The 9,560-nt window shown below is 57.0% G+C and overlaps 1 protein-coding gene across 4 annotated transcripts; it reads right to left on the bottom strand.

The window, feature by feature from the left end:
• Positions 1-1,485: 1,485 nt before the first annotated feature.
• Tp53i11 (tumor protein p53 inducible protein 11) lies at positions 1,486-7,208 on the bottom strand. 4 transcript variants are annotated; one of them, XM_059259443.1, is made up of 7 exons: positions 6,918-7,208; positions 6,083-6,374; positions 5,500-5,558; positions 5,256-5,304; positions 4,795-4,891; positions 3,294-3,395; positions 1,486-2,940 (listed from the first exon to the last, which is right to left on the bottom strand). In XM_059259443.1, the coding sequence occupies exons 2-7, from the start codon at positions 6,257-6,259 to the stop codon at positions 2,807-2,809; spliced, it is 618 nt and encodes a 205-aa protein (XP_059115426.1). In that variant the 5' UTR covers positions 6,260-6,374; positions 6,918-7,208; the 3' UTR covers positions 1,486-2,806. The 4 variants fall into 4 exon arrangements, with proteins under 4 accessions (XP_059115426.1, XP_059115428.1, XP_059115427.1 ...); XM_059259445.1 differs by having other exon boundaries at positions 6,083-6,219; positions 6,918-7,204; XM_059259444.1 differs by having other exon boundaries at positions 6,083-6,222; positions 6,918-7,203.
• Positions 7,209-9,560: the final 2,352 nt, after the last annotated feature.

Raw genomic sequence — 9,560 nt, 5'->3', positions numbered from 1 at the left:
ATACTGGGCTCCAACAGCCTAGGAAGGCAAGCGGATCCGCTGAGGTCGATTGGGAAGCTCGTGGCCTGGCTGAACAGGACAGAGTCCTACCACAGGGGCTGCTGCCCAGAGCTAGCCCAGGCTTCCAGAGAGGGCAGGGCTGGGACAGAGGGCTGAGAAGGCAGATAGCCAGCCCAGGCAGTTCCAGGGTAGATTATACTCTCAACAGGAGAACTTTGCATATAGATGCTGAAGAGCCCCAAGGTAGGCCAGATCCAACCCAGCTATGGCTCCACCTCCTCAGCCAGCACCCTCAGGACAAGAGGGAGGCTGGCGGTCCACCCTGTGAAGCTGCCAGTAGCCATCCACAAGACTGTCTGAGGTCACTCTAGTGGGGATTGGCGGCCTGCTCTGTGTACTCCCAAGGGAGGGGAACGGAACCCTCCCTTCACCTCTCACCCCAGGACCTACAGCTTCACCTGAGATGTCCTGTGACCCTCACCCAGTAGTGAGCAGAACAGCCTCTGCCTGTCCCAGAGCCACTTGCCAAAGGGACAGCAGTGTCCTATAGGAAGGGGGCTTAGACTGGATCTGTGGCCCATGCCCTTCTCAGCACCCTGTCCCAAGCCCCTGGCCTACCCAGGTCCTGAGCCCAGCACCCTGCCCCCAGAAACCCATCACACACACACACACACACACACACACACACACACACACACACACATCATACGTTATAGTCTATTTTGGAATCTGTAAATGTCCCTTGCAGTAGGAAACAGAGCTAATTTATCATTGTAACTCCCAAGCTCCCCCTTTTATATTCTATATCAAGAGAAATTTTGTAATATAAAACAGGACACCAAACAGATCGTCTTGCATTGGTTTTTGTGACTGTTTCTTACAAAAAGAAAAAGGACTGAGGAATAAATAGTGACCATGACGGAGGAGGTCTTGGGGGGCTGAGGCAGAAGCATGACAAGAGCTGAGGGGCAGCCAGGGCACCCCAAGCTTAGATTCAGGGTGGGGTTCCTATCTCCATCTCCACCTCCTTCCTAGCTTAGTGTCTCCTGGAGGCCACAAGCAGGTCTGTATGCCAGCCTTGGTCTGGCCTTGACCCCAGCCCGTGTGAAGGTATCACTGCAGTTTAACCAAGGTGACCTGACCAGCCCACCCCCACCCCAGGGCAGGACCTGCCACCTCCTGTCGCGGAAGGGAAGACTGGCAGATGTCCCCAGAAGGGCTGAGCAGGGTCGGCACTTTGCACTTTTCTGACCACCTCCCTTGGGACTCTCTCTGCATCCGCAGGGGATCCGAGAGGATAAATCCCCATCACCACCGAGAACCGTCCACAGTACCACCCCGACTACAGCAGCTGCGACTGTACTGAGAGGTGGCAGCGGCTGGGCCCATGCTGTGAGTCAAGAGGTGGGACTGAGAGACTGGCACAGAGCCAGCAGCAGAAGGCGGCTACACACAATGGTCCCCTTCTTTGAAAGCACAGATTCTCGCCACTCTGCCAGACCGTGGTTAGCGGAAGCAGCCTGGGCCTCCGCTGGGCATGTCTTCCATTGAAACCTTCCCCGGCGTCTCCTCTGCTGGGCATCGGCCATTGCCGTGGGGCACTTGGCTGCAGGGCCGAATAAGCTCAGGGAAGCTGTGAACCCAGGTGCCCTAGAGAAAAGCTCCCCGGGCACAGGGGCCGGGGCTGGGGGTGGGGTGGGGGGAGGACCACCCCCTTGCAGAAGGGAAAGAGATAGGCCTCGGGCTACCTCCCTTACTCAGTGTGCTTGCTGCTGAAGGGAAGAAAAGGGCTAGGAGCTAGGAGCAAGGGGAGGGGCCACATGGGATGGTGGCTCCAGGGGTGTGTCTTCAGCTCTAGCAGCCCACTGTCAGGGTGCTGAGGAAGGGCAGACCCACTTCTGTGTCCTTACTTCTGTAGAGTTGGAGGAGCTGTAGGCCTTGGGACAGCCTCTGGAGGGGACCTTGAGGAGGCACTGAGTCAGGTGTAGCCATGCAGGCCTTGGAGGCCATGCCTAGGAAAAGTCCCTGCCTTGCTCCCCTTCCGAATTCCTCACGCACTAGGAGCCTATGGCCGGCTGGGGTGCCAGGCCCTGTCAGGGCTTGTGTTATATTGTCTAACCCTGGTCTGTCCGGAAGGGACTCTGGGGCTCTGGGGTGCAGACAGCCAGAGTATCAGAACACTCTACAGCAGGCCAAAGAGAGGGTCAGGTATGCAGATCAAGGACGGGGACCTAGGCCCAAGGGAGGCAGCCATTCCCTTTGATAGCCGACCACAGTAGGGGCCCTGGAAACGTGTGTGTGTGTGTGTGTGTGTGTGTGTGTGTGTGTGTGTGTGTGTGTGCCTGTGTGCCTGTGTGCCTGTGTGTGTCTGTGTGTGTTTGGGATGTGAGGGACTCATACAGGGAGACCCAGTTTTCAGGTTTCTGGATGGAGAGGAGCTGAGGTCTGCTGCTGGGGCTGATATAATCTCCTAGAGAGAAAAGGGCTTCCTGGCAGAGGAACTAACCCTGACTCAGCCCAGACTCCAGCACTCCACTCCAGACTATGTGTCTATTAGAGTCTAGAGGTCAAGAAAGCCAGGGCAAGGGATTGTCCCTGTATGGGACGAGGAGTTGGGTGCAGAGGCCCCAGCCTGACTTGTCACTCCTAGAAGCCTAGAAGGTGCAAGCTGACTCCAGGGAGCGCCTGGCAGGGAAGGAAGGTGGATGCACCCTGCCTGCCTGCCTGCAGACCTGCCTGGGGCCCACAGGCAGTGAAGTCCCCAGCCATTGTGGCCCAGCTCCAGGCCCTGGCAGGTCCCAGGCAGCTACACTTTCTTGGGTTTCCGGCCGACTTGGTAATAGTAGTAGATGCTGACAAGGACGAAGAGGAGGCGGCTGGCCAGGAGCAGCAGGGTCCCCAGGGACATGAGGCCTGTCTCAGCAAGTGTGGCAGTGACCACTGTGAAGGAAGTCAGGGGAGTCAGAAGTCAGGAACAGAGATGTACTCAAGTCCCTCCCACCATGGTGCTATGCTAAACGCCCTCCCTCATCCCTGGGGAGGGAGGGAGGGGGCTGGTTGACCTCCAGGAGCTCAATACCAAGCCCAGTCCAGCTGACAGATACCCCTAGTCTGCTGCCCCCGAGTGGTAGGAGCCTAGCAATGCACAATCAGTGGGCGGTGGGCTTGAAGGATGCACCTAAGGGAGGGAGCAGGTGGGCTGTGGATTCAGGACGTGGGTGTGTGTCACAGTCCCCAGTGTTCTGTCCCCTTCTTCCGGCACCCTGCCAGCCTTCCCACCCCACACTACTCACCCAAGGACTGCACCCCAAAGTAGCAGGCCTCAGTGAGCAGAGTCCACCGGATGATGACCTTCTCGGCCGTGTAGAGCGCATTCCACATGATCAGAGAGATGCCTGTTGGGATCAAGCATAGGGGCGGACTGACCCCCAGCCCAGGGGTCCGAAGCTCCTTATCCCACAGAACCCACTCCTGAGATCAAACTGCCCCTCTCCCGGTCCTTGTCTCTGCAGACCCAGCTCTGCTCTGGAGGCTGTTCACGTTGTTTCTAAAGCCCCATGCAGCCCAGGCCAGGCTCTCTTCCCTGGGACTTAGTGTCTGCATCCGCACAATGGGGCAAGGACCTCCAGCTCCACGCTACCTCTACCCCTGTGATGCTGTGTAGGGAAGTCTGGGAACTCAGTTACCTGGGCCTACAACTTAGTGTCCCTAACAGAGGAGCCCCTGGGGACAGAAAACTTGTGCCAAGGAAGGGTTTACTTTGGGAGAGCAGGACAGGGCTTGATTTTAGTGTCAGAGCAGCCATCGTGGCTTCCCCCTCGGTGTCTCATCTCTGGACACCAGAGAAGTGGCCGTAGTGTGTCCAGGGGATGTCAGCCACCCTGACAGCCCATTGCCACCACCGCCTTGCTCACAGCAAGTTTACGTCCAACTGGCACGAAATTGGAGAAGCTGCATGTGCAAAGGACCAGTGGCCCTCAGAAACTGAGGAGCGGGCACCTTTTAGTGCAGCTGCCCTTGAGATCCAACCTATAACCCAGAGGAAGCAGATAGGGAGGTGAGGCTGGATCCACTCATGTGCCCAGCCCCCACACAGGACCTTGACTGTCAGGCGTAAATGCAGGGCTTTGATCTCCATACAGTGGTAAGCCATAGACTATTTTAGGGAGGGGAGTGATGGCCCTTACGTTGAACTTTTTTTTTTTTTTTGGTTTTTCAAGACAGGGTTTCTCTGTGTAGCTTTGCGCCTTTTCCTGGAACTCGCTTTGTAGACCAGGCTGGCCTTGAACTCACAGAGATCCGCCTGGCTCTGCCTCCCGAGTGCTGGGATTAAAGGCGTGCGCCACCACCGCCCGGCTACGTTGAACCTTAAAACCATAATTTGGCTTGTCATCTGTTGTGCACTCTGATTAGAGAAGAAACCAAAAGGACCAAATGCATACGGGATAAAGACGGAGTGGGGGAAGGGTCTGGAGGACACTGTTCTGAATCTGCCCTCCTCCAGGCTATGAGACACTGGTAGGCCGGACCTGAGCTTCCTTCAAGTCTGCTCCTCAATGCTCACCGCCAGGGGCAGTGCGCTGGTAGCCTCAATACTCCCAACCAACCATGTGCATTCCACCAATAGCCACAAGGTGTCAGCCCATGCTCAGCACAGTCACAGATGAAGGGACCCAGGCTGCCAGCCTGCTTGGGAATGTAAGGAGGCTGTATCAGGATCCCCAAGGGTCCAGGTGTTGCTCTGAGGCCAGCTGGGCCTGCCCACTCCCCCACCATTGGTCCAGAAGTACTCACTAAGGAGGGCACCACCGTAGAGGCGGATGGGAGTCTTGCTGGTGACCTCAGCCCCATCAAAAACTGCATCGTAGAGCTGGTCAGGGAGGGCGAGGGCCTGTGAGCAGCAGAGGACCACAGGGTCAGCTCCAGGCGGGGATGAATCCTTCCTCCAAGGACATAGCCAGGATCCCCAGGGCAGGACCTGATTGCTCCCTCCCAGGGGTTCCCAGAACCCAGATCATGAGGTGCTAGTTGCTTTGGGGCACAGCACACTGGTGAGGGGCAGACTGCTGCAAAGACCCTGATGGATGGGCCTCGATGTGGAGATAGCATCAACCAGTGGTGGGATGCAGAAGCTGAGGGAGGGTAAAGGGCCACACCCATCCACCTCCTCCCTCCATCTAGCTCTAAGTCTGAGGTGCCGGCAGCTGATAAGCACCAGACCTGCTTGCAGTCAGGACCAGGACACAAGGACTCACCATGATGGCCACACTGGAGAAGAGCATAGCAGAAAGAAACTGCCAGACCCTGGGAGGTGCAGAGGGGAAAGTTACCGCCACACTCTCAACCCAGACCCCAGGGGACACTCGGGGAAGCCCAGACACCCAGGGCTGTTTGGGGAGGTCATGATCAGTGTGGGTGGAATCCAGAGCCAGGCCCAGTAATGAAGGACCTTACACATACCCGGGACACAAAGCCACCAAAACAAGAACTGCTACTCACCTGAGTCCCAGAGGCTCCCGAACAGCAAACTTGATCTCATTGCCCAAGACCTGGCTGATCTGTGGACAACAGAAGTCAGAGGCATCAGGGAAGGCAGCCCCTTCAGCATCCCCCCCGTCCACGCTCCCCCCAGCACCTGTGTGTACACCTGGGGCCCAGAACACCTCTGACTGACACAGAGGTCTCCTCACTGCAAGCTCAAGTTGAGTCTCTAACCTATCCTGCCTCCCTTAGCACCCAGATAAGAGAGAAGCTGAAAGGACATCGTTAGGAAGGAAAGCTCAGGGTCTGCCCACCACGGACTGGACGCCCGGTTCTGTCCATCACTGATGGAACCTCAGGGAAGTTACTCCGCGTCTCAGCTTCCGCGTCTGTACATTGGGTCACTAATCACATGGACAGCTTGCAGGGCTAGCAGGGTCTGCGCATGCTTTTAAGACGGTCTGTGCCCGTCCCTAAGGAGCACTGGGTTCTTTCCACAAAACTGCGGCCACGACGCATATCATTCCCCTGCCGTTGCAGAGGGAAGCTGTAGGCTCCAGCAGGCTCTGAGAGCCTTGCCTCCTCTCCTGGTAGGACGCACCTTTGACCGATGCACTTCGCCATCATCATCCTCCCCGCCCACGCCCAGGATCTTCCTGGTCTTCAGGCGGCTCACGAGGTCCGTCTGGCTGTGCTTCTTCATGAGCGGAGGAGGCTGTTTGGCTGCCATGTTGTCCTCTGCTGAGGGACATGGGGGGGAGACACTGGCCTCAGCCATCGCTCCTGCTCCACTTCCAGACCCCGGGTCCCAATGTAGGGTGAGAAGGGTGTGTGGCCAGGCCCTACCCAGGGCCTGAGAGAAGATGAAGCTGCGGCTGCCTCAGTTTCCTCTCCTGTAAAATGGGTGGAGGAGGATGCTGCCAGCCTGCCCCCCGTGGACATGGCACACGACCCAGGCGGCTTGGGTCAGACAAAGCCTTACGGTCAACCCTTGAGTGGCATATGGGCTTTAGAAAAGGCATTTGAATCGGGATGGACCTCACTGACAAGATTTATGGGTTACAGAGACAAAAGAGACTTCAGAGAAGCAAGGACTCTGCCCAAGCCCAGAGTGACCCTCCTAAGCCCTACGCTCTGGGCCGCATGGGCCTGCCCAGACAATCCCCACTGCCAGCAAGCCGGCCTGCTAGTCCTCCTGCCCCCAGACAGCCTCCTTCCCTGGCCAGGACCTAGAGAAGGAGAGGGCTCATCATCAGGGAAGGAGGCCTTAGGCCCCAAAAATGAGGCTTCAGGTAGGGCCATACCGCCCAGAACTCACCCACTCCCTGCCATCGGCATCCACAGCCTCTAACCCCCACCCCCACATCCACCCACCATCTTCCACAGCCCCCGGCCCTGCTGGCCAGCAATACCACAGGCCAGTCCTGGGCACGTACTGTGAGATGGGCGTGAGCCAGGTGCTGAAATGGGCACTGGAGTCGAGACGAGCACTCCTCTCCCGTGTGCAGTCCTCACAGTCTACGGAGACAGGGTGTGGGGTGGGGGGTGACAAGGTGAGGCTGTGGCTGACCCCAGGCAGCCCCAGAACTCTGCGTCACAAGGCTCTGAAGGGTGGGTGCAAATGAGGACGATTCCACAGGTGAGGAGCGTCCTCCTGGAATGTCCAGAGGTCAGTTGAACAATAAATAGGAGAAAAGCATCCCAGCCAACCCGTGCACCGGCCAGTGCCAAGTGCCCTGCGTACCCCGGCATCTCATTTTCACCCAAAGCACCCTGGGGCACACTCATTCCAAGGCAGAGTGCAGAAGCTGTCTCCCCTCCTCCAAGGCACCTGCTGCCCAGTACCATGTCCCTGAGCACATGTCTTCCAGCCCCAGGGTATGTTCCCGAATCACCCAGGCTCCTTCTCAAATCTGCCAGACTCTCGAAATGAAAGAAGCCCTCCCAGCAAACACAACAGCAGAGAGGCACGGACTGCGGAGGCCAGGGTGGAATCCATACATTAGGAGTGGGTCCAGCGGCTTTTGTTCAAAATGACCACTGGACCAGCTGGAAGAGCGAGGCCTGGGCCCCAGTCCTGACACCCAGCCCCCTTGCTCCTCATCTGTAAAATGAGTGGCTGTTTTTCCTTCCTATGCCTGCTGGGGGTGCTGGAGACACTGGCGGGTCTGCAAGGGCTTCTGACCCCAGACAGACTGAACACCTGCCCCAGCATCCCTAACCCTCCCTCTGCCAAATCATACAAGGGTGCAGAGCTCAGCCCAGTCCACCCCTCCTCAAAGGATGGAGAGGTCAGTCACCTGGCCACATCCTTCCCACGTCCCCTCTGACCCTTCATTTTAATCCACGCAGACATGACCTTGCAGAAAATTCATGTCACTGCCTCCTCCAGGTCAGGACACCGGGTTCACACGTCCAGACTGCAGTGCACATGTGCCATCCCAGCTACACCCTGATCCCCACTTCCACCAGTCACGGGTCTGGTGTCTGTTACTCTAGTCTCATCTGGATTTTCTCAGATGTTGTATAAACAGAATCACAACAGGATGCCTTTCCTGGCTCATCTAGGCCCGGTACCCCAAGTGCCCGTTCCTTTTCAGTGCACGGTCAGGATTCTGTGAGACAGTCGTACCACATGAGGGAGATCCGGTTGTTTCTAGCCTTCCTTTGTGTGTAGTTGATGGGATCACACATTCCCATGCCTCTGAGGTAAACGGCCCAGAGTGGGCCTGCTGAGGTGTGTGGACAAAGTGGACATCCGGGACACCACACATGCCTCCCACAATGCACGTCCACTCCAGCTCCCCCACGCTCGAGCCAACGCCTGCTGTGGGCCGTTTCTATTTTGGCCCCACTCTTTGAGGCCCCTGGATTCTTCGACTTTCTCATGGGGCCAGATGTGACACGCTACTTAACTCAATCCTGCTGCGCCCCTCACTAGTCTTGTGACCTTGGGTGAGTTACGTCATTAATCTGAGCCTCCGTTTCCTCATCTGTGAAATGGGACTTTAACTCCAACTTCCTAGAGACCTTGAGGCAGTAAGAGAAAATGGGTCAGAGTATGAAGAGAGGCAGGTGCACAGAAGAGAGCCCTCTGTGACAGCGTGGGCATGGGACACCAGAGTTCAGCTGGTGTAGAGAATGGGGTACCCTCTCATCATCAGTTAGAGCAAATGTCTTCTTCTCTCTGAGGTCCAGGGTTCCCATCTGGGATATGGGAACAACCACCCACCCCCACTCCCAACCTCACCCCAAGCTGGTCTAAGGAGAAGCAAGACTCTGGGCAGAACTGAATTCAGAAAGTGACCACTGAGGCCACAGCTGGAGGCCTACACACTTGCTGCCTGGACTCACTTCTGGAATCTCCAGTGGCCTAAGTGGGTCTGTAAACCAGCTGCTTAGCGCCTGTGCCTCAGTCTCCCCACTTCTCATGTGGGAAAGAAGGGGCTAACTCACAAAATGCTGTGAGAAGCACGCTGTCTCCCTCAGGTCCGCACTCAGTGTCCTGTCTTAGTGTCCAGTGAAGATGGCAGTTACCAGACAGGGGACCACCACCCTCCCCAGCGCTTCCTCTACCCCCTGTCCAGTGCCTCTGGACAGAGAGGACCAGGAGCCTGGCTTCATTAGCACCTTCCCACCACCTGGGACCAAGGCCCCAGACTTCAGTGCCCTGTGCAAGACCAGTGTTAGCACGTCCCTCCTTGTGGGTCTGGAAGCTTCCCAGCACTGTTTTCCTCTGCCCCATGACTCACCCACCCACCAACACACACACACACACACACACACACACACACACACACACACACATACACACACACACACACATACACACACACACACACACACACACACACACACACACACACACACACACAGGTGCACCAGTGGTCTCCCGGCCTCCCCTCCCCCACTCTTCCCTACCAAAGCCACTTGCCAAGGGTTTCAGGCCTGATACCATTTTAACGTAAGTGACGGCCCCTCCCCCACTCCATTCCTGGGAACCCTGGCCACACGCTGGCTTTGAGCCAATGACTCTGGCCTTGAATCTTGGCCCTACCTACTGATGAGCTGCAGGCTTT

Source organism: Peromyscus eremicus, chromosome 4, assembly GCF_949786415.1.
Source record: "Peromyscus eremicus chromosome 4, PerEre_H2_v1, whole genome shotgun sequence".
Lineage (NCBI taxonomy): Eukaryota > Metazoa > Chordata > Mammalia > Rodentia > Cricetidae > Peromyscus > Peromyscus eremicus.
Note: the sequence above shows the minus strand (reverse complement) of the source record. Positions and strands in the feature narration are given on the sequence as shown.

Coding starts and splice junctions, on each gene's coding strand:
- Tp53i11 (XM_059259443.1), bottom strand. CDS start 6,259: ATGGCTGAGGCCAGTGTCTCCCCCCCATGTCCCTCAGCAGAGGACAAC. Junction 5,559..6,082: donor GCGAAGTGCATCGGTCAAAG/GTGCGTCCTACC, acceptor TGTTGTCCACAG/ATCAGCCAGGTCTTGGGCAA. Junction 2,941..3,293: donor CTTTGGGGTGCAGTCCTTGG/GTGAGTAGTGTG, acceptor CTTCCTTCACAG/TGGTCACTGCCACACTTGCT.